We start from the raw sequence: 25,502 nt of genomic DNA on the forward strand, positions 1-25,502 counted from the left end.
GCCTCTCTGACCTACACCCAAAGTTCTCTGTATCAGCAAAGTCCACTCCATCACCTGAACCCAAAGTCCACTCCTCCACCTGAACCCAATGTCTACACACCCCTTCAGCCCTGAATCAAAACTGTCCTTTTGGACAGCATGAAAACTGACATCAGAATTACCTTAAAGCTCATGGCTTTATTTAGGGTTTGGCTTTGATCACCTGAATCCTCAGGTGCCTGGGGATTTCAACACAACTTGTGAGGATTTCTATCAGAAGCGTTGTGGAGCACCCTCTTCAATACGCCACATGGACAAGATGTTTCCTACCCTGAGAGTAAATATTTATGCAGAACTCAAGTTTTAAGCCTCAGAAACTCTATAAACTCCTTCATTTCATATGCCATCTGTTCTCATTAACCCCGTCTGATGATGTCATTGAATTATCATTTCATCATAGACAAGTGCTCTGCATGAAGATTTCTCAGGGTACTAATCAAATCCCAACCTCCACTCTTCTTGGGTTGTCTCTCATCTTTAGAGTTCTAATATTTTCTTGGAAGTATCTATCCCCTTCCTTAACACTCATAAAACGACTCACTCATCTGAGTCACATGCCACATAATTAGTTTATGAAAGAAGTACCCATTACCCAACAATCTTTGATGAATGCACAGGGGCTCTGAATCAAGGATAACAGAGGAATGCTAAAATTGGTTTCAAATGAAAGGGACTTCCCTCCTCTGGTGGAAGGAATTATGGGACAGACAATTCTGGCTCTCAGAAAGCCATCTCCAACACATGAAGTCACTCCACATTTCAAAATTTGAGTGTCCTTATTTGACAGCTTAGGAGAATTGGACTAAAATATTCTAACCTTCAGTTCAATTTTGATATTTTATGACCCCACCACACAATTGAAAATTAACCATTTACTGTGTGGACAAATGCCTTTAAATAGTTAAAACCAAAAACTCCTTACAGTACCCTGAGAGGTCTGCTAGAATTTGACAATACCACAGGTTAAAAACCTTTGTGCATAAATCAGGCTGCACCCTGTTTTAAATTACTCCATCACATTGTGTCAAAAGGTTAACAAGCAACGGACTCCTGATTTTTCCCTGGACTTCGGCTCCACATGGTCTCTATTGATCCATGGACCCACTCAGATGACGATTCCTCGGGAGCAGACAGAACCCATGAACTTCAGCTGGACTTAACCTTCTGCCAATCTTCTTTCAACTGGCTCAGCTTTGAATGTCCCCAGCAGCTCTCAAGGTGAGTTCCTTAATATCTTATGCCAACAATAACTCTCACGGCATCTTACTGGCTCTCTGACTACCTCCACTAAGGCATCTCCAAATGCTTCATCATCGTTAGCCTGTTTGTAGCAATTCTATAAATATTTGTTACTGTGTGAAGTGTAGTATGTGATCTGAGAGTTAACATTAATAATTAAGATTAGAATGAAAAAAAACCTATGATGGCCAACAGCCACTCAATCAGGTAAAATAGGAATTACATGGTAAATAGCAACTAAGGAAACACACATGGTTTGGGAATTTATTGTAATTCAGCAAATCCTGACTTTGTGGAAAGATGCAAACATAAATCCATCTATGTCTCTGACGGAGCACACTCCAGTCAGTATGCAACACAGAGAAGAAATGTCCCCAAAGCATTCAGCTAGGAAGCTGTTACATATCACCTGTTCTGCATACACGATCCTATAAACATCAGAAAGATGCATAGTGCTGAGGGCGTAGTTGGGGACACTAAGCACGAGGAAGGCCCTGAGTTCAAGGCCCAGCACCAACAAGAAACACAAACTGCACGGAACAGAGAAGTCACAACTCTCAAGAAAACAGCCGACACCAGCAGCCATTTGGATGGCTACTCGGGCACATCCAGCAAAAGGAAAGGAGAAGAAAATCATGACGGAAGAGTGGGGCTGAATCACTCGTTTTAATAAACATCCATCACCCACAATCACGATGAATTAGGAACCGCCACACACTGTGCCAAACAGGTGATTCAAAGTACAAGTTCCAGATGCCAAGATATGCGCCCAGAGGAAGAACCAGCTTTGTATCAACACTACAGGGATCTATGCGTGGCACATCAAAGCAAGAGATGGCCAGAACTGCGAAAGCACCTTTGGGAGACTTGTGCTGAGAGTGGACTTCAAGTAGGAGCGGCCAGGACCATGACTTCCGTTTCTTCTGTAAAGGATACAACCCCTTCATCGAGCGCATTATGAAGATTAAGGGAATACTTACAAGGCATTTACAGGAAAGCCTGGTGTGGTGGCGTTAATATGCTGCTTTTTTTTTTTTTTTTTTTTTCGAGACAGGGTTTCTTTGCGTAACTTTGCGCCTTTCCTAGAACTCGCTTTGGAGACCAGGCTGGCCTCGAACTCACAAAGATCCGCCTGCCTCTGCCTCCCGAGTGGCGCACACCGTTAATATGCTTTTTAAGATCGAAGACAGTGGTAAGCACCAAGGGCTAGCGGCGCAGTTCAGCACAGCACAAGATTAGCAGGCGTGAAGCCATGGACTCAAAACAAGAAAGCGCCAGACAAGAAATGGACAGTGCCTTGGCCTGGTGCAGCCTGACAAATGAGTCAGTGTTAGCAAATACATACCACATACTCTGAGGAAGAAGGGAAAACATGAGGACGTAGACATACCCTCTCTGCTTCCCGATCCACCAGGTTGTGAGTGATCAGCCTGGCAATGCTGCTGCCACAGCTGTGAGCCACGTCCCTGCCCTGCCGCCACCAGGCTGAACATTGACATGATGGCAGCAGGGCCAGGCAGAAGCCCTTCTTCTTGCAAGTTGCTTCTTTTTTTTTTTTTTTTTGAGACAGGGTTTCTCTGTGTAGCTTTGCGCCTTTCCTGGAACTCGCTTTGTAGACCAGGCTGGCCTCGAACTCACAGAGATCCGCCTGGCTCTGCCTCCCGAGTGCTGGGATTAAAGGTGTGCACCACCAAGTCGCTTCTCGTCGGATGTTTTATTACAGCGATAAGTGGCTAATACGCCCAGCCCATGGAAGGTCATCTCGAGAGCAGTTGAATGATTCCTCTTTGCCAGACACAAACAAGGCCAGGCCAGAGACGATCTCTGCCACGGTCTGGCTCTCCAAAAGCCTCTTTCTAAATTCTTTTAGTTCTCATTCCAGGGTTTATAATGTTCAAAGGAAAGGTGTGCCATAGAAATCCTACCCTCTTAGAAGCCTGCTCAGACACCTAAAAAAGAACGGAGTGAGGGAGCCCTCCCTCAGCTTCCAGCCATGAATATCGAAAAGATGGCTGCATCTGTGTTCTCTTTCTGCTCCCCCATCCCGCTCAAGTCCATCTTCATCTTATAAAATTACACCTGCACTTATATCTCATCCTTTTTGGCTCTTCAGAACTAAATGAAATGCTGTCAATCTTTAGTGTTAATCTCCTTGGTCTTTAACCTTACATTTTCTATTGGGTCCCCTCTGCCCCTCACCTCCCTTATCCCCGTGGGCTCCTTCGGCTCCTAAATACACTGTGAACACTTCCCTCTAAAGGAAAAGCAAGGCTCCCGGCAGTTTCTCCACTTGTAAGCTGCCCTAAGTTTCTTTACAATAAATATTTTGTGACTGCCTCGTTAGAGAGAGAAAAGCCAAATTCATTGACTAAATTCACCTTCTTAATGTTACCTGAGTATACACCAGGAGCAAATCAACTACATCTTGCAAGCCAAGTCTGTGCAGCTGGCCACCTCCACCCTCACCTGTAAATGGAAGCTGTAATAGGCAATATGCCACATTTATAGACTGTGTATTGTCTGTGTGATTCACACCAAAGCAGGACTGAGTGGCGTGACAAAGTCTGTAAGCCTGTTCCTAAGTTCTAAAATACTATCTTTCTGACTCTACAGAAAACCTTTGTCATCCCCTGTAGCACGAACCTAATTAGTCTTAACAATAAAAACCTGGAGTCAGATATTAGTGTGAAAGCTGAAAGATCAGAGAAGCAGAGCAGTCAGGCACTAGAGAGTTCTTACCTCTATGAAATCTCAGACCAAAATGGGGAGATCCTGTCTCTACGAATCTTCAGACTGAATGGGCCCAAGATCCTGTCTCTACCTCCCTATGCTGGGATTAAAGGCGTGCACCACCACCGCCCGGGCTCTGTTTATCTCTTTTACACTGGTTCAATCTCGTGTAGCCCAGGGTGGCCTTGAACTCCTGATCTTCCTGCTTCCTCCTCCCAAGTGCTAGGATTAAAGGTGTGTGCCACCACTGCCTGGTCTCTATGGTTAACTAGTGGCTAGCTCCACCCTCTGATCTCCAGGAAAGCTTTATTTGTCAGAACACAAACAAAATATCACACAACAATCCCCTCATCTAGACAACGAAAAAATACAATAAATCTTCCTGGTTTCCAAAGTCTAGATATAGATTATATCTATATCTAGTATAACTTTATAGTATAGATTAGGAAGGAGAGCCCATAAGCTCCTCACAAGGTGTTCTCAGAATAAAGCACCTTCCCTTGGTCACTGTGTCCCAATTCTATCCTTCAGCGGAAGCCCAGTGGTAGCACATACTGCTAATGGAGAGAAAAGCATGAGAAAGACACTTCCTTTACACGGAACTGATGGATACTCAGGCATATCCAGCCAAAGGGAAGGAGAAGAAAATCATGACGAAAGAGTTGGGCTGAATCACTCATTTTAATAAATATCCATCACCCACAATAACAATGAATTGGGAACCACCACACACTGGGTGCCAAATGGGTGATTCAAAGCACAAGTTCCAGAAGCCAAAATGTGTATCTGAAGCAGCATGGGCCTCTCAAATGAGCAAACACAAAGAAAGCTTGTCACTGCCTTAAGAAGTGTATCCCAAATGTGTCTTTCCAAGGATTTCTGCTTTTAAAAAAAAAAATGTTTAGTTAGCATACAGAATAATGAGCTTCATTATGACACAGCCAGGCATCACTGAGCTACAAATCCATCCTTTATCATTTTTCCTCAGCAGACACTTCCTCCCCACTCTTGTTACCCTTCCTTCTCAAGTCCCCTTCTGCTTCTGTGTCTAAAACATTTATGTAATATAATATAATGTAATATAATATAATATGTACATATATACATATATATATCACATGAGAGACAATGTGATGTCTTTCTTTCCTATGTTACTTTCTTTGTCAGCTCTGCCCATTCCTTTCTACATCTTTCTCTCTGCATATACTTCCCTCCAGTTTTCATGAAAAATGTGCTTTTAAAACTTCATTGTGTGCCAGGCAGTGGTGGTGCATGCCTTTAATCCCAGCACTCTGGAGGCAGAAGCAGGTGGATCTCTGTGAGTTCGAGACCAGCCTGGTCTACAGAGTGAGATCCAGGACAGGCACCAAAACTACACAGAGAAACCCTGTCTCGAAAAACAAACCAACAAACAAAAACTTCACTGTGTAAAGTGCAGTGAACTCAGAGCTGGGGAACATTTCTCCATCCATACCAATGCTGAAGGCAGCATCTCCACTGAGCACAGAACATCGTCACTAAGAGGCATAACAGTCATTGCCATTACTGTATTCACAATACTTTTTGTTGTCGCTATTCTGGGGTTGATCCTACTAAGTGTTCATATACATGAGCCTGTAGGGGACACTTTGACATTCAAACGACAACAATCAGGAACCTGACATTGAAAGAGGATATACTATAAGGCTGGTCTGCATTTGCCTCTTTCTGATATGATATGGGGACCGGACCGAGGCCATATAGGATGAGTGAGTATGAAGCCATGCTATTTCATATCATCACATGTTACTTCATATGGTCATCTAAGTCATCAGGCCACATGTTCTTTGGATGCATGAGACTTCACACCTATCAGCCATATATTCTACTGCTGAGTTACAGTCTCTATCTTGCAGTAATACTTCTAGATTGATAATAATGGAGGTAAAAAAAATTCATCTGTTTTTCCCTCCTACAGAAGATTAATAAAACTGCATATATTAGAAATTTATTAAATCATGTACCAGATCAAAATATTCTTTTCATTAAGGCAGAGTCTCACACCATAACCCAAGCTGAACTGAACTCACACTATAACTCAGGCTGGCCTGGAACACACGGCAATCCTTCTGTCTCAGCTTCCTGAGGTTTCAGGCATGAACCACCACACCTAGCTTAAAACATTCTTATACATAATAACCTCAGAAATAAAATGTACATATTAGTGGCTACAGGATGTAGTCATGCAAGCATTACTGAGTGGTAGGAGAACTAATTATAGGGACAAAAAGAAATACTATTTCCCAAACTCAGAGAAATCAGAAAAATGACAGCATACAATTAAAAAGTAGGTGTGGCAGCTCAAACCTATAATCCCAACATTCAGAGGAGACTGCAGCAGGAAGATCTGTCACAAGCTCAAGGCCAACCTGGGTGTACTGAGTGGTTTTGTGTGTCAACTTGACATAAGCTAGAGTCATCAGAGAGGAAAGAGTCTCAGCTGAGGAAATGCCTCCTTGAGATCCAGCTGTAAAACATTTTCTTGATTAGTGAATCCAACGGGGGAGGGCCATGCCCATGGTGGGTGGTGCCATCCCTAGGCTGCTGGTCCTGGGTTCTATAAGAAGGTGGGCTGAGCAAGCCATGGGAAGCAAACCAGTAAGCAGCATCCCTCCATGGCCTCTGCATCTGGGATCCTGCCCTGGGATCATCATCTCCTGCCTCTGGGATCCTGCCCTGTTTGAGTTCCTGTCCTGACTTCCTTCAGTGATGAACAACAATGCTGAAGTGTAAGCCAAATAAACCCTTTCCTCCCCAGCTTGCTTTTTGGTTATGGCGTTTCTTGCAGCAATAGAAACCACAGCTAAGACAGTGGGCTATCTGGCTAGTCTAGGCTAAAAGGCTTCTCTCTCCCCATCTGTCTGTCTCTGTCTCTCTTTCTGTCTCTGTCTCTCTCTGTGTTTGCATTTTTGTAATAAAACATATAATAAAGGTCTTTTGCTTTATTCTGATCTGATTACTGATACAAGCACGAAGGATATAATTTGATATCTTGCAATGTATCCTGTGATCATAAAAAGTTACTAACACAGGGCAATTTTTCCCAAGCCAAATTATATGTGCTTCAAAGAATGAAGCAAAGTTGAGATATCTTGATATATACTAACATATACCCCCTAAGAAATAGATGTATGTTATAACTTAAAGTGAAGTTGGGTGGAAAAGTGCTTCTTGAGGAAAACAGTAAGCAAATTTCTTCTTGTGGATTGTTACTGACTACTCTTTCCCACTGGCAATCCTTCCCCTTTCCCCACATTAAAGTTATGCATCTAAGAATATCTAACGGCACGAAGTAGAGATCAGTGAAAGAAAGGAGCAAGGCTGTGTAGCAAATCGATCTTCAGCCATTTGGGACTCCTTTCCTGGTGTTAGCAGCACCAGATAAAATAACTGTCTTCATTCTTTGTTGAAGCATTATTTTAAAAAGGAACTTTTCATCCCTACATCCTACATCCTCTATCCCCAACATTCCCACACACACACAGAGAGAGCTAAAGAACAGTCATATTCGAGTGTAATACTTCTGCAAAAGAGAACAGGGAAATGGAGTGACTATGGAATGGTCATGAACACAACATCAGGTGAGCATGATGTCTTCTCCTTTACAACTTGTAATTACTTCCTGTAGCTTCTCCTAGTCTTTCCACTTCCATATAAAGGGTAGCAATGGAAAACAGAGACCCAACACAAAGCTGATTCTGAAATCATTTAAGGCTCAAGTCCACATTCCATTGTGCATTACATCTCTCCAAGTGTTTTCATGATTACTGGACACAAGACATGCTTGATCAATCAAGATGATCCACTGGATAGCTTCTCTAGTTCTTCATGTCCTCAGTAATCTTCCTTACAACCCTCTACTGCACAAAGCAAGGCATACTTGTGGAATGGCTCAGAAAGATTCTCTAAGAATTTAAAAGACAATAATGTAAAATAGCATGAGCCAATTACTGTGTTAAATGCTTTCTAATTTAAGCTCATTTAGTTTTTAAGACAATTCTCAATGAAGATATTATCACTGAAAAATTTTAATGTGATCCTAGATAAACATAATCTCTTCCTCCATGAAAGAAATGGGATCGAGGGGGCTGGAGAGATGGCTCAGAGGTTAAGAGCAGTGACTGCTCTTCCAGAGGTCCTGAGTTCAATTCCCAGCAACCACATGGTGGCTCACAACCATCTGTAATGAGGTTTGGTGCCTTCTTCTGACACTGTATACATAATAAATAAATGGGTTTAAAAAAAAAAAGAAGAAGAAATGGGATCGAAATCTAAGTCTAGAGTCTGCTCTTATGCACTCCAGAGAGGCCTGTAAAGTAAACATAGTCAACAGCTCAGGGGAATAGCTTTACACAAATTTTGATTTGCATTTAGACACTACTGGGTGAACAATTAACGATAATGTGTATAATATTCAAACACGGTGACTACAGGGTGGCATGTCATTCTGAATAGCGTCCTGAGAGAAAGAGTAGAACTGGGCCTCAAGATACAGCTTTGTAGTTAAGAGGGGTGCTGCTCTTGCAGAGGACCAAAGTTCAGTTCCCAGGACCCACACTGGGCAGCTCACAACCACCTATAACTCCAGCTCCAGGAGATCTGCCATCCTCTTCTGGGAGTCATAAGCACCTGCACTCAAGTACACATACCCACACAAAGACACATATACACACACAATTAAAAATAAAATAAAATCCTTCCAGATGAGTAAACCTTTACTTGTATGAGGGAGACTGAAGATAAGAAGCTGACACTAAGTGATATAGTGAATGAGCAGGGTCTTAAGGAAGATCAGACTCCAATCCAAAGACAAAAAGATTAGTAGAGTGTCATCACACAGGAGCTGATGGGACAACTAAAACATGTAGAGAAATGGAAGATGGGTGCAGCAGAAGGAACAGGCAAGACATGGCTCCAGCTACTCTAACAAGTAGCCCCAGCTATGGCTCCCTGTGAGGGAGAGGAGACAGAAGCCAAAGAAAGTTTAGGTGGCCCATTAAAAGGGCTGGCAGTCCTGCCCAAAGGCTATGACCAAAATTCTAGAAAGCCTTAAATCCAGTTTGAGGGTTTCTTGGATCTGTGGCCTCTCTTGTGTGAAAAGTTCATGTTGTCATTCTCCATGTCTCACCGGGCTGTGGCTGGGCTACACTTTGAGAACCTGTTGCTTAGGTCTGAGCTACACTAGGAACCTCCCAACAAGGAGAGATTCCAATTCAGAGAAGTGGGGTCAGTCTGTCACAACTCCAGAGTGAGGGACAGATGAAGAGGAGTCCCTACAAGAGGATGTCAAGACGTTCAGGTAGTAGAAGGTGAGCACGCCAACAGTGACAGGTAGGAGCTCATTAGTCAGGCTGTTGGTAGCTAGGAGCCGAACTCATCACTGTGGAGCCTCACTGAACTCAGAATGAGGTAGTGTTGGATACTGAAGCCAACAACCTTCCATGATCTTCAGGGTTAATGGGCAGAACTCGGAAGCTCCAGCAGGATCTCTGACTTCCATAGCAAAGACTTTAATGTTGAGTGGGATTTGAAATCATGGAAACTGGTCCTCCTGTGCAGATCTCAGTGCTGTGTTGGTAATCTCTGGAGAGGGAAGGGTGATAGAACATGGTTCACCCACAGGCTGCAAGCTAAGTATGGCCAGCAGAGGCTCCTCCTGTACACTTGTTTGCCATTTTCTGCCCCATGGCCATTGGAAGTGTATTGGCTGGTTATCAATGTAATTGTACTTCTCCATTTTGTTTAGTCTTGTGTTGTCCTTATTTGAGTGGTTTTCTTGTTCCTCACAATGTTGCTGAGGATTCTGCTCTCGACAGTAGGCTGCTCCCCCAAATAAAAGTGAAAGTGATAGCCAAATCAACCAATACATAAATCACCCCTCAGAAACACAAGAAACGAGTTGAGGATGTGGCTCAGTGGCCAAAGACTTCCTTCACATGTGTATCATATATCCCTAAGGTCTATCCCCAATACAACAAAATAAAAACAAACAGAGAAAATCCATTCAATGAAATGATGTAAAACTTCTCAATCACAATTGTGCTCCAATAACAGCCTCCTATCCTCTGGAAAGTCTCGTTTTGTCTCCAGGATCTTATCAATGAACTATGACCTGTAGACATTTGTAAATGTCACCCAACCAGGTATGGGCATAGCTGAAGTCTTTCATGTACATGAAACTAACCAGTCAGGACCAAGAACACTTGTACACATCACTTACATAAGTAGGCCAGAGTGGGAACCTGGGTGGTATCTTTGTCTTTGCCACCCTTGTCTTTGTCCTTTCTGAGTGCATGGTCCTTTTGTACCTAAGGCCACCTCTTCCTGACTTGTACACTCTGCTTTCTTTCCTTCATAATTTTATTTATTTATTCTGAAGACATGATCTTACTATATAACTATATAGCCCACACTGGCCTTGAACTCATGAACCCTCTAGCTCAGCCTCTGAAATGCTGGAATTACAGAATATCTTAGTTGCTTTTCTATTGCCATGAAGACACCACGACCAAGGCAACTTATAAAAGAAAGCATTTCATTAAGGGCTTGCTTATAGTTTAAGAGGGTGAGTCCATGATTATCATGGCAGGGAGTGTGGCAGCAGGCCAGCAAGCATGGTTCTAGAGCAGCAGCTACAAGCTTACATCTGAGAAAACAACTATGAGACAGAGAGAGAGAACTAACGGCATGGGCTTTTAAACATTTAAAGCCCACCCCCAGTGACCCACACCTCCTGATCTTTCCCAAGCAGCTCCATCATCTGGAGACCAAGCATTCAGTATATGAACCTATGGGGACCACTCCCATTCAGAACACCACACAGACCATTGACCTACACCAGTAGACACGCCCACCACCCCCCACCACCCCACCCCACCCCTACCCCTCCCACCCCCCCACCCACTCCACCCCCACCCCCGCGCGCGCGCGTGCACTTCCTCTTTGGTTATTGTTTCCCTAAAGCTTTCCTTTTTACTTGAATTATTTTCTAGTGAATTTTATTGACACCTGGCACATAGGATAAATTTCCTTAGCATTTGTAAATGAGTTAACACGGACATTCAAAACTACATGTGTCTTATAAAGTTCACAAAACCTTTATCAAGTAATGTGAGGGAAAATGTGATGCCCTTACGTATTTTCTACAGCCCGAGGAATCAAAAGGGTAAGCCCTAAAAAGATACAGGATGACGAGCGACTAGCATGAGAAATCTTTAGCTGAAGTAGGTCAATTCCTAGACTGTATCAGTAAGAGTCCCCATATCAAAAATTATAGAATTTTTTAAAATGACATGTCTAAACAGAAATGGGTAGGATGGTGTTATAAGACCAGGGGACAGGAAGAGTGCCAGGTACAAGCCCAATCCTACCGGGTTCCATCTTGTAAAGAACTGTCCCTGGGAGAACTGTTTGTTGGAAATGCTCACAACAACCCTCTTCTGGAAATCAGCAGAGAGACTCATTATCAGAAACGTCTCTCCCCAGAGATGAGCATGTTCTTTCCCATCCCCCACTGATACCTCAGTCTTTATAATGTCCAGTATGATTGCCTCCTTTGCAGTTTGAGGGAGAAAAAAAATCCTTGACTCTGTGTTCGTTCAGCCCTGGTGCTGTTTCTGATCTGCTATTTTAGAATATGGAACAACATTTCCCGGGAGAGCACCTTGAATTTCCTCTTTGTTTTGTGTTCATTTGGTGCCGGGACTAGAGAGGTAGTACACAGCTAAGGAATACTGCCAAGAGGAAAACATCACTTCAAGCTGAGGAATGAAATCCCTATTTTGTGTGCCTGGTTTTGACTTTCATGTGACACTTAGCTGCCTTCCAAGACAGCTTGGCTAAAGAAGCATTTTTAGTCTCTCCAACACCAGGGTGGCTGGAGTAAGGTGACACGTGAGAAGCAACCAGCTTAAGTTCAGCAGAGAAAGAGAAGGGCAAAGGATGTGGCTCATTGGTAGAACCCTTTGCTAGCATGCTTGGGGACCCGAGTTTATCCCCCATCATCACAATATAAATAGATAATAAAAACTTTTAAATGGAGGAATAGTGTTATCCTGTTCTTTTCAGTTTATTTCAATTTCACACTTACTGAGTGGAAAGACTTTTAAGTTCTGAGCTTTAATTAGGAAAATAAAGTTAATTTAATAATAGTTTTCATAAAAAAAAAAAAAAGCAAGTGCTAGACTGTTATATGTGAACTTCTCCTGGGACAATATGAACAAATATCCACACTCATACGTCTATTAATCCCCACTAGGGCAACAATAACATACCAAAATAGAAATTCCATGGACGTCCAACATGGCAAAACAGCGGCTTAATCATGCGTACTTACAGATTGAGGGGGAGGGGTGTGGCAGCAGAATGGATGACTCCCCACACAGCTACATCACTGAAAAGTCTTACTCCAGCATGGATGACAGCTTTCCTATAACTGCAGAGATGGAGTCCCCTTTTCCCCATTCTTCAAGTTAACTTAGCATACATCATATATTCTAGCAACCCCCCTCCCCAGACCACAAGACCATGTGAAGCTTGGGCAGAGTTACACACAGCTGAGAAGAGTGGCTGGAATCTCAGGTAAGAGTACATGTCCCCACCCCTACCCACTTCTTCCACAAGGGAGCATTAAGAGGGTAGATCTTGAGGGTGCAAGCAGTCACGGCTGTTCCAGTGGAGATGGCAATGGCTGTTATAAAAAGATGATAGCATGCAATATGGATATAGCTAGTGTTTCTCTCTTTTATTGTGTTTACCATTTCTCCAAATTACCATAATGGTATCTACCAGAATGTATCTCTACAACACACCACACTCCAGTCCTCAGGTTCTGTCTCCAGAATCACACAGCACCCACAGAGAAGAGAGGACACTTTGTAAATTATCTAATTCTTTCCACAGGAAAAAAAGATCTATCTAGCAGTGATTAGCTGCTGTGTCATAAAAAAAAAAAAAACCTTTAATAAAAAAATAAAAATAAATCTTAAAGAAGGTCCACACGTCATGGCATCATCTAGAAATTTTTCTCACAGACCAGAACTGAAATCTCAGATTTTTTTTTATGAGATTTCTTCTGCTCATACTAAAAGGGAACTGGGGAAAGACCACAGGTTAGGATTGGTAAACAGGAGGAAGAGGAAAGCAGCAAGCATGGACACTTTGTTATTTACAATCACCTTTTCATACTCAGTGGTTCTGAGGACAAAGCCTCACTGTGTAGTTCAGGCTGACCTCAAACTCTTGATCCTCCTGCATCAGCCTCCTAGGCGCTGGGATTACGGCCATGAGCCACCATACCTGGTTCTATAAGCAGCTCTTGACCTCAGCCTCTGTTCACAATCGCTGTGTTTTTGAGGCATATTTGGCAATACTGAAAGGAATGTAGTTACCCATGTAATCAGAATCCAATGTCCGCAAACACTCAGTTCCTGGGCTCTGCACAAGAGATCCAACCAAATGCCTCAGCTTTCTCATACACATATGAGAATTTCTGCCTGTCTCAGCTTTAAAGACATGCTTTCAGAACCACGCCACACATGGACCACATACCTGATTAAGTTAATACTCTGGCTTGAAAATGCTAATCCAGAAGTGCTGGTATTCATGATGGGTTATGAACATGCCTTTTGCGTTCCACACTATTAAGTTCTGCTGAGTGGGGGCCTGGGTAAGGGCAGAGGCTGCCGCTTCTTCTTGTCAATGTTTAGTGCACAAATGAGTCGGAAAACACTCGCGTAGCATTCTAGTGCCCATGGAAACCTGTGATCCACTGGGACTCGTATTTTACCCTTTGGTGCAGCTTCTGATGGAATGTCTGTGACCAGCACAGAAATACTGATGTGTGAAGTGTAGCTGAGTGAGAAACATTTGCCTATGCGTGCTCGATCTCCACCAAAAAGAAAATTTCTGAGCGACCTTAAAATCAGCCCTGATTAGATCAGGCTAGAAAACTACTAAGAGACTGTTTGGACTTTTGTTATTGTTGTTGTTGTTTCTAAAAAGGAGGTTTGCAAACTCTATCTAATGCCACAGTCTAAAGAAAAGTATAGAAAATAGACAAGTGGAGCCTTTGAGTGGCCCAGGGGAGGAAGCCTTGCATCACATGTTGTTTTTAAATTATAGGGCAATTGGGGCAGATACACGTCACAGCTGCTACTCCAACTGCATTCCACCCCACAGACCGAAGTGGATTCTCCTACTTACATCGAATGGTGCTGAACTTGACCCAGCGTTCTGATGACATGGCTCCCTGAAGCAGTCACTGAAAGGAAGCAGAAGGCCCATGGCAATGATCCGTGAGCAAAATTTTTCTGCTTCTTCTGGAGGCCCGTTCTCCTGCTGGCTGAACAGCTTTTCCAACAGAGTGCGCCCTGCGTAGGAAACAAAGTCATTAGAGGGGGGGCTGGCAGATCACCTGGCTCAGAACTCTCCAGAGAGAGGATGGCAAACATCACCCGTGAGCAACAGTCTCCAAGGCAGTGTGACGAAAGGATCCTCATGAACAAAACTGCAGGATGCGGCCAGACACCACACAGGAAAGGGCAGCAGGGGTGTGCTCTCCCAGGTTCCCAAACGGCCTCTTGCCTCAAAAGAGAATCCTCTCTCTGTTACTGAGACTATACATTCTCCACCTGAAAAGAACCTCCAGCCCTTTGGGATTTAATTAAGCAATTCCCCTTTCTTTTTGTTTACCCTCCAGAGGTCCAGAGGATTCTTTGAAGAAATAGTAAGTCAAACTGCCACCATTTGGGCCTAGAGATGTTATGAGACTGACATTCACTGTCTCTCACCCAGTACTAGGGAGACAGAGAGTGAGGCGTAAGCAACGGTATCAGCCCAGAAAAAAAAAGACGAGAAAGTTGGCCAGAAAATAAAAGTCATCCTGAAGAGGAAAACGATAGAAATGTTTTCAGTTGTTCCATAGAAACAGCTATGTGTGGGGTCTGGCAAGATGGCTCAGCGGTTAAGAGGACTTGCTGCTTTTACAGAGGACCCTGGTTTTGTTCCCAGAATCCACATCGTGGCTCACAATCATCCATGGCTCCAGTTCCAGGGAATCCTTTTCTGGCCTCCACAGGCACTGCAAACACATGATACACAAACATACATGCAGGCAAAACACCCATTCACATCAATAAAATAATAAAATTAAATTGGAAGGCCGGGCGGTGGTGGCACACACCTTTACTCCCAGCACTCAGAAGGCAGAGACAGGTGGATCTCTGTGAGTTCAAGGCCAGCTTGGTCTATATAGCAAGTCCCAAGACAGCCAAGGCTGTTAAGAAACCCTGCCTCAAAAAAACCCAAAACAACAACAACAACAAAAATTAAATTAAAAGTCTAAAGAATTTTTTTTTTATTTTTCAGAGCTGAGGACCGAACCCAGGGCCTTGCACTTGAAGGGTAAACGCTCTACCACTGAGCTAAATCTCCAACCCCAAAACTCTACAGAATTTTTAAGACAAGAAACAGTTCTATAGAAAGTTTCAATTTAAATATTTTGTTATTTCTCCAGAGAAGAGAAGTACCATGAAGGAGAGCCAGTACAGCAGAAAGGAAGGATCTAGAGACATCAAGACAGGCAAATGGCAAGACATACAGAATAAAGTCTGTGGGCTGTGCAGAAATAAACTAGACATCTGTTTTACAGCCCCTCCCTGCGAGGCTCAGGGAACATAAAGAAGTAAGAGTCTGAGGACTACAGGACTGGAGTGAATCAGTATCATCTAGCCATGACGGTGAGGAACGGCTGTACTCAAGCACTCATAGCAACTATGGTTGCCTGTCAACATCAAGCCAGTCAATGCTCCAGCACAGTCAGGGGAGAGGCGCACAAGCCCCGACCCATAGCCTGCTGTCCACTGATGCCTCCTAAGGGGCACAGGCTCAGTTTTCTTTAGGGATCTAGTCCCTGGTAGATTTACCATGCTCCACATTCACATGAGGTAATCAAAATATATGTATGCATGCATGGAATTCTCAAAGAACACTAAAAACATTGTAATTATTAAAAGATTGACAGCTGAGGCAGAGAAAGACTGGAAACCCCAAGGACCATAGGTTACATAGAACCAAACAGCAGAAACAAAAAAAGTTCTACCATCTCTAAATGCTAAAGAAGGGGAGTTCTGGGTAAACGATCTATAAAGGATGGATACTTTCTTGGTTCAGGAACCTAGAATCTCTCTAGCTCTCTTACCCGCTCTTTATTTTCCTCAGTGCCTTCCCCTTCAATTCCTTAATAAACCACATCTATTTCTATTGCTTTCCAGGTTTCCCTGGCCCTGCTCTTTCTTCCAGAACACAAATTCCTGAAAATCTCCATGTGTGCCCTCTGAACACTGACCAATGCCTATAACACAGTAAGATACTAGCAACAGACCCTAGAAGACTAGGTCCTCCTGGTCCATGCCTCAACCTTCCCTGTGCCTTACAATCATTTTGGAAAAAACAAAGTGATGGGCACCCTGGGTACCACTATTCCTCTGGTCACTATTTGATTCTAAAGATAGACAGGCATGAGAGTCAAGGGCCCAGTCCTTACTCTTTTTTTTTAGCTAAACCTAGAATACTGTTCTGGTGAGCTGGCTGAATTTCTGTCCCCATCTAATCTTATGTATTATTCAGAACAGGTTGCAGGTCAACCAGAAATTCCTCTTCAGGTGGACTAGAAACTTGTTGGCCTGAAGACAGTAGCTTAAGTGCCACAGCACCTCACACTTCATCAGACTCCCATGCGTGTGCTAAATGACATACTCTCTAGTGCCAAGACAGTTGACATCTGCCATGCCATTGACTGGAAATATTACAGAAGGAGAGAAAAGAACTGTCACTCAAATTCCTGGGAAACCTCTAACAAGACCCATAAAAGACACGAATACCTCTCTCTTTATTCACCTATGCCTCCCCCTCACTTCTTTCATGACTTAAATAAAATCTCTTCCATCCAAGGGTTGAAAACCTAATTTGCAACTTTATCTCTCATTTCTAATTGTGGCCGAAAGTAAAAGTCTCCCTAGCTGTGCAATGGGTACTTAATCTTGTTATGGGTTCCACAATTCTGGGGAATAGGAAGGATCCAGTGTTAGGTCAAAATCTAACAAAAACTACTCATGCACCAACCCTTAGAAAGTCAGAAACTCATGTAACATTTGTCTACATCTGCAAACTATAGCAGAAGAAAGAGAAAAATCTTCCAGATCCCTTCCAAGCCACAAATGTCCTCAGTTCTTGAATTCTATTGTCTGTCCCTCTCAAGAATTCATCTTTCAACTTTAAATCAAAATCAAGCATTGTAGATCCCTCTATAAACTCTTTCATGTAACTGACCGTTTTACTTAAATGATTGTAAAATCTTTTCTTTTTAATACCTATTCCTTCACTGAAGTCATACATGAGAGCGCCACATAGCTTGTAAACCTGCTAACTTGAAGGGGGAAAAGATAAATACCTGGAGAATGTCTAGAAGATTATTATATTATTCAATAATGTGTATTTATTCATATTCTAGTCAGAATACAAAAAAAACTGAACAAACTGAACAAACACACACATTCACACACACACACACACACACACACACACACACACACACACACACTTTCTTTTGCCCATCTGCCCTACTGAAATCCTTTAAGATACCACCTCTCTATTGCTTGGCATTCTAAATTTGAAAGAGAGGTCTCAAATTAATAATACAGATGTTAACTGCTACATGGTCTTTCTTTAGAACCCATATCACCTGGTGACCTCTGCAGTACTCATACTCATTCCTTTCTCAAGTTCTGTGGTTAAACAGCATATATTATGTCATCGACTAGCACAGAGTATACACATTGATTTGAAGGAGATTAATATTTCTCCTTCAAGTGTAAAATGAGAGCTGAGCGGAGGTAGAGGCCCTTTATAGCCTTCTGACAAAGACACACAGGGGCCCACCTAGAAAGAAGCCCCCCCCATCCCTCTAGTTCCTGAATACCACCCCCTCCCAAGACACATAGGGTCCCATTAAGAAAGCTCTTCCAATCCCTCCAGCTCCTGGATACCACTTCTTCCCAAGCTGCACAGGAGCCCACCAAGAAATACTACTGAATCCCTTTGGCTCCAGAACATTGCCTCTCTCCCAAAATGCACAGGGGCCCACTGAGAAAGACGCCCCCCTGCCCCTAATCCGTCTGGCTACTGGATACTGCCCCCTCCCCTATGAATTTCGGCACATGGAAAAATCCCTTTCTCTTTCCAAACCTGCTTTTTGAGTGAAGTCACCACTGTTGCCTCTCAATACTTTGCCTCTCAACTTCACTGGCTCATTGTGAGTCAACAGCCAGACCTTAGTTCCATAAATGATGTCAATCCCATTAGAGTAGCTAGTTAGATATTAAGAGGTTAGAGGTCACCTAAGATAGAATTTTCTCTGCTAATTGTCAGCTTATAAAACCAAAAAATAAAAATCCAGGATCATGATTACTGGTCAAATGAGTGGAGTCTCACTAATATCTCTGGCTTTGGGTGTGACATATTATGAACTGTATATCATCAGTTGATAACTACATTATAATATCACTTTCTAACCCAGGGCTTTCTGGTACTGTCTTCTCCTTAGGAATCACTCCAAATTGTCCTATCAATCACCTGGACACAAAAACACCCCTTAGGAAAAGCAGCCTGTGTTAGGGGCTTTAGAACTAGCACACACCAAAATGAGGCATGGTGGCACATTTCTATAATCCCAACAGTTGAGAGGTGAAGGAATCAGACATTCAGGGCTATCTTTGACTCAAAGCAAGCTCAAGGCCAACCTTATCTACATGAGACCCTGCCTTAGAAAAGAAGAGAGATGAGGGAAAGAAGGAGGCAATAATATGTAGACAACCTTAAACAAAATGCAGATTAGCACAGTGGTCTCTTTGGCCATCTGCTGAGAGTGCTGTACTTCCGTCTGTTGTAAAGTCTTCTACTGTGCCTCGTGTGTCTCATCTGACTTCTCTCAGCAACCATAAAAGGACCAGGGAGCCAAAAGGAATCCTGAGAGAGAGCCCACTGACATGGCTGCACCATCTGACTCTTTCTACGAAGGACCAAATAGTCAACATCTGTGTGTTTGGGGGCCACATAGGTCATATATCCCTACCTGGTTGGATGCTTTTAAAACACCTTTGAAAATACAGCATCCACTGTTAGCTCAGAGTTTTACAAAACCAGGCTCCAATCTATACATTGGATATGAGAAGTAAATTTTTGTTGGTTGCTGTGTGTTCTATAAGTCAACTCAAGGCCTTCCATAAGCTAGAGAAGTCCCCTTACCACTGAACTACATACAGCCTCATCCTGAATTTCAAACATAAACATACAATTCTATCAAAAACATGACATGAAAGTCTTATGCCTCTTCCCATTTCTGTGTATCAAATATAACTCGTCTCAAAATGTGTCTTCAAAATGCAATACAACAAAGCGAGAAAAAAAAAGCACCTATTTTCTCCACTCCCCTAGGTCATCAGGACATTCTTTGATCTCCCAATATATTTTTAAGTGAAATGAAAGGTTTCTCCACTACAGAAATGAAGTTTATCTGCACCTAACTAGAATTAATACCCAGGAAACTGCATCTCAAATCTCAAGTGGTTAATTATCAAAGCCTATCCATTGTGCGCATAATGGTTACACAGACAAACTGGTTGAAAGCAGTTCTCACACGATTATGGTACTTCCGTACAACTCAGACGCCATGTAACAACAATGACAACAGAAAGCCAGGGCACAGGACTTGGTGTGTGAGTGCACACAGCAGAGTAAATAAGTATGTGCCCAAAGGTCACAAATTATCAAAGAGGGTGCAAGAGAAGGCACTAAAACCCTTTGAACTCCAGTTCTGTAGTGGGAAAGTAGCCCTAAATTCTTTATCCAGAGTTTCCAAGCTATGATACATATTCACAGCTCTTATCTCACAGGGACCAAGAAATAGCTTACTCTGCAACCTGTTACGAATGACTGTTCCAGGAACACAGATTCTGGTTGCCTCAAATACCATGCTCCATCATGGTAATAGTTTCATGAAGTTTTTACAGTAACAAAACAAAGAAAGTCATAAATCAAGGCACTTAAAAAATATATTGGTATTACTAGAGGTTGTGGCACACACCTTTAATCCTAGTATTTGTTAGAAAGAAGCAGGTGAATCACTGTGAGTTCCAGCCCAGCCTAGTCTACATAGCAAGTTCTGGGCCACACCACACAGTGAGACCCTGTCTCCAGAAAAGGAAAAACAAAACAAAGCAAACTAACAACAACAACAAAGACCTACATTAGTGAGACAATCAGGTAGGCAGGTGACAGCCAAGCAGGGAAATCTGTTCTAGGCCTCAGATGACCTCTTTAGCCCTTGGGCCGGTGATTATCACAGGGATATTAGATTAAGCACCGAAGCAGCAATAAATGCTTATTAAGGGCACTACAGTCAGTCAGCCTCATCTAATCTTTAACATGGTGTACCTTTTTGCTGGGAACCTCAGTTTGCATGCTATTTAAACCCAGTCTGCAATAACTCAGTGCTGTGGATGAGGGGCTACCCATGCCTGGAGCAGCAGCCAAGGTCACTATCACTAGATGCCAGCAGCACGAGCACCTCATTCCCAGTTGTAACAGTCAGAGAAATGTCTTAACAAATATCGTCAGGCCGTTGGGTGAGAAACATGCCCAGAGAATTTCTCTGCCTGTGCTAACAGTGGTAGTTTGGCTGCCCCTTGAGGACTTCCCTGTCCTGAAGTCTTCTCACAAGAAGCCATCTTATTTCAATTCTGACACATTTAAGGGACAAGAAAGTAGGCGAGAAATGTTATCCTTTGTTCCCACAAACATTTTCAAATAATTTAAAAGCATAAGCTATTTTGAAAGCTCATACCATTGGGTCACTTCCTGCTCTGACTGCTTTCTGCTGCCCATTAACATCTTGACATTCCCTCTTCAGCCCCACCATTCAACAAATGCTATATCCTTCAATGCTCACTTTCCAGAAAGTCCATCCTGGGGATGTAGTTCACTGGGAGACAGCTAACCTAGTATGCATAAGAATTTGGGCTTGATCAAACAACCAATAAATAATAAATATCCTTTGAACCTATAACACCCTTTATTCCCAGTTACTGTTGCATTTTTTGGAGGTGGAGAACTTCCTTCACATAAAAAAAACTACTAGCTGGAATTGCAGACAGTCATTGCCTTTATCCCTTTACTCCTGGCTCAGTGTGTTCTAATTTGACTTCCATCTATGTTTTTAAAAAAATAAATAAATAAATCTAGAAACTGGTGAGCAATGTAGTACCTATATGAGTCAGACTTTCTGTTACTATGTCAAACACCTCTGGAAAACAACTTAAATGAAAGAATATTACTTTTAGTTCCCTGTTACAGTTCATAGTCCATAAGTGATTCCAGAATTAGAATGCATCAGAAGATCATAGAAGAGGTACCATACAGAGAGGCGACTCACCTGAGAGTATGCAGAAAGCAGAGAGGAAAGGTCCAGGGACAAGACACCCTCAAGAAGCCATCTCCAGACAGACCCCACCAAGGCTTCCATCATCATTAAAACAGCATGATCAGCTGGCTTCAGCACATGAACATGCAGCCTACATTTCACACTCAAACTACAACACAGCCAATGACGTTGTTTCTTCCACTTGCCCCTTAAGACACTTGCCTCTCATCTTCATGAGAGTCCCTTCTATTTTCTCTAGTTTGCTGGCTACTTTCCCTCAAATTCCCTTTTCTGGATTCCCTACCAGCATACTTATATGTCCTGACAAATGCTCAGGACTTGATTCTTTCATGGTCTCTCTTATAATCCCACGAATGTACACGTACTCCTTTTTATGAAATTGTGCAGCCTTGGTGACGGCCACACTAACCACATATGTATAAGTGACAATATAACGAGACAGAAGGTGAAGATAGCTACAAAGGGTATATTGTATCCAAATACTTTAATTGTATAGGGGAAATTGTGCCCAATGAATGATCAAACACACTGTTCTAGGAATGGAAAAGCTACATACAATAGCACACGAGAAATTCATAAGAGGAAATGACTAATATTCAAAAAACAAATATCACCAAGACTTCTTAAGTCTTGGCTTTATTCTCTGGAAAGGCCCTTGGCTTCTTCCAGGTATGGCTTTTGCCATATTCAGCTGAATTCCTACTTCATATTTCTATGTCCCACAGCACTACATGTGCTCATTACACTCACAGTGTTTGTTTTTAATATCTGCAGTCCACAGTTATTTGATTTCAAGATTATTGAACACAGAAGGATACAGTGTAGAATGGAATTCTTTTTTGAGATGTATTAAGAAGTATCTGATGCTAAAACAATAATCCTGGGATTTATTTTATAGCGGTCTATTAAAAGGCAGTAAGAGAGTTAGGGAAGGGAGGATGAAACTACTATAACACTGGTAATAGAGATGATGAATGAAGCTGAGAAATAGATTCCTAGGATTTCATTAAACTTCTACCTCACAGGGGAGGCAAATTTGCATAGTGAAATGTCTTAAATCTGCTATTTAAAAGATTTCATGCCAACACTCAAGAAGTTGAAGCAGGATGATGTCAAGTTTGAAGCCAGCCTGATCTACACAGCGAGGTCCAGGCCAGCCTGGGTTACGTGTGAGACCGTCTCAGAAGAGATTTCACAGAAGGGCAAGGGAAGTCACTCAATGGCAAAGTTCTGTTTAATATTTGTCAAGATTCATGTTGAATTCCAAGCACCACATAAAAATATTGTTTGAGCCGGGCGGTGGTGGCGCACGCCTTTAATCCCAGCACTCGGGAGGCAGAGTCAGGTGGATCTCCGTGAGTTCAAGGCCAGCCTGGGCTACCAAGTGAGTTCCAGGAAAGGTGCAAAGCTACACAGGGAAACCCTGTCTTGAAAAACAAAAACAAACAAACAAAAATATTGTTTGATGATATAAAACATGCATCTCAAATATTTTTAAAATGATAAAATTAAACAATGTGGACACCTAATTTTGCAAGAGAGAATCCAGCTTATTAAAGAGTCAAGTCTTTGTGATGGAAAAGGGAGAGCCTTTGTCTTTCCCAGCTAGTCTTCGCTGGAATATATTGAGCTTTCTTTTCTGTCTAGAGAAAACAATCTGATCGGTCAAGGGAAGTGGGCAGAGGCATGACCTTCTGTGTCTCTTCCAGAAGCTAAGGACTGAGGATTCCATCACAACACACTCGCCCACTGGATGGAATGTCTTGGAGAGCAGGGCATGATGGCGCATAACTATAATCCCAGTACTTGGGAGGCTGAAGCAGAAAGATTGTAAGTCCAAGGCCAACCTTGGGTATGTAGTAAATCTAGGCCAGCCTAGACTACATAATAAATAAAAGTGGAGAACAGACTGGCCTGACACCACCTAAATTTAACCCTACTTCTTAACTGTACAAATTAGCTAAGACCAGGAACCAGAAGTCTATCAGGGTCTGTTTGTGGGCTCCACCCCTGACCACATGGACTCACATTTCAAAGGATTCTTGGTTCCTTCCCTTCTTTTATAAAGGCTAGGGATGGAGAAATGGCTCAGTGATTAACAGCACGTGCTGCTCTTGCAAAGACCTAGATTCAGTTCCCAGCATCCCATGGCAGCTCACAACCATCTGTGACACCAGTTCCAGGTTATCTAACATCCTATTATGGCCTCACAGAGCATTGACATACATACAGTACACATATATACATGCAGCCAAAACACTCACACACAAAAAAAATTATTTTTTTCAAAGATACAAATTGCAAATCTGGTCAATGAGTATTTGGCTCAATTTAAAGGAAGGAAATTATAAATTTATTGTAAAATTGTATAAAAGGAAGCACAGATCACCTAATTTAATTTTATTTTACTTTTACATCCAGAAAAATATAATTTAAAAGGCAATATTTAAGACCTTGCATATGGGAAACATGGTGACATGTGCCTATCTTCCCAGTAGCAAGGAGGCTGTAGCAGGAGGATTGTGATTTCAAAGTTGGCCTGGAATCATAGTAGGTTCCAAGCAAGCCTGCACTACATAGAAAGACACTGTCTTAAAAAAGAAAACAAAATAAACTAAAACAAACAAACAAACAAAAGCCCACGAGACCTGCTAGTAAGAATCCATAACTTCAGGTTATTTTTTATTATTATTTAAAAAGCTTAGGTTAATTATTTTACTATATTTATTAAACTCATGTTCAAAACAATTCATTGGATGACAGCCTGGAGACTCACTACCCATTAATGCTCTCCAGTGAATCTGACACACACACACACACACACACACACACACACACACACACACACGCACACGCACATGCACACGCGCACACACACACACACCTGCATCTTCCCTCCCTCCGTCTCCACATACAGCTTCACACTGCAACTAACACAGCTTTATACATATAGAATTAGCTTCACGTTCAAGCACTAGCTGCAAATGTTCCTCTTGCCTCAATAAACAAAACTCAAAGAGCTAGATAAACATGGGAACAGCTGCTGAGGTAAAAGTAGAAAGAGCTGTTTATCATCACACTGAACTCCTGTGCAAGGGAGAATCAAAATCTCTCATCTCAGGACTGGAAGTCTGCTGGACCTGTGACCAGTGGCAATACAAAATGTATAGAAACATTCACACTTGAGAAAAGATATCAGCCGGGCGGTGGTGGTGCACGCCTTTAATCCCAGCACTCAGAAGCAGAAGCAGGCGGATCTCTGTGAGTTCAAGGCCAGCCTGGTCTACAGAGTGAGATCCAGGACAGACTCCAAAGCTACACAGAGAAACCCTGTCTCGAAAAACCAAAAAAAAGAGAGAAAAGATATCACTATATTTCTCAGACCGGCCTTGAATGCATGTGCTCAAGTAATCTCCAGTTCTCAACCTCCCGAGTATTTGTTAGGATAACCAGGTACCACCACAACCTTAGAAAATCCTTCTTGTGGACAGAACTCTGTGGGGTAAAAGTCATTCAACATCTGTCAGTATCTTGTGAAACAGGCAGACCAAGGATTTTGTTGTTGTTGTTGTTGTTGTTGTTTAATTTTTGGCATTGAGGGGTAACCCTGGGCTTTAGGCAAGCTAAACACAGGACATGCTAAACATGGTACTTAGCCACTGAGCCACATGCCAAATCCTGGCAGAGCAGGGATTATCATCACAATTTCAAAGAACTAGCTAGCTAAGCAATGAGAAGGTTCTAGAATGTGCCGGCATCATAAGACTGGACAGTGGCAGTGCCAAAGCTGGATATCAACTTTGCCACCCTCATTCTTATTCCAGGGACCTTGTGCCTCTGAGTCAGCCACCAGCGCTGAGGAAAGCTTTTGGCAAAAGTTCTGCAGTAAGATAGAAAAGAAACAGACCATGTGGTCTGCACCCTGCAGGGGCTCGCAACCTAGTTCAAATGACCCAAG

At 42.6% G+C, this 25,502-nt stretch overlaps 1 protein-coding gene across 2 annotated transcripts in view; it reads right to left on the reverse strand.

Moving 5' to 3' along the window:
* The window catches only part of Fmn2 (formin 2), a 298,406-nt gene that overhangs the window by 250,626 nt on the left and 22,278 nt on the right, over positions 1-25,502 (reverse strand). For both annotated transcript variants that reach the window (XM_059280275.1, XM_059280274.1), the window contains exon 2: positions 14,251-14,417. In XM_059280275.1, the coding sequence (XP_059136258.1) occupies positions 14,251-14,417 (167 nt within the window). The remainder of the gene's footprint in view (positions 1-14,250; positions 14,418-25,502) is intronic.

Source organism: Peromyscus eremicus, chromosome 15, assembly GCF_949786415.1.
Source record: "Peromyscus eremicus chromosome 15, PerEre_H2_v1, whole genome shotgun sequence".
In the NCBI taxonomy this organism is placed as follows: domain Eukaryota; kingdom Metazoa; phylum Chordata; class Mammalia; order Rodentia; family Cricetidae; genus Peromyscus; species Peromyscus eremicus.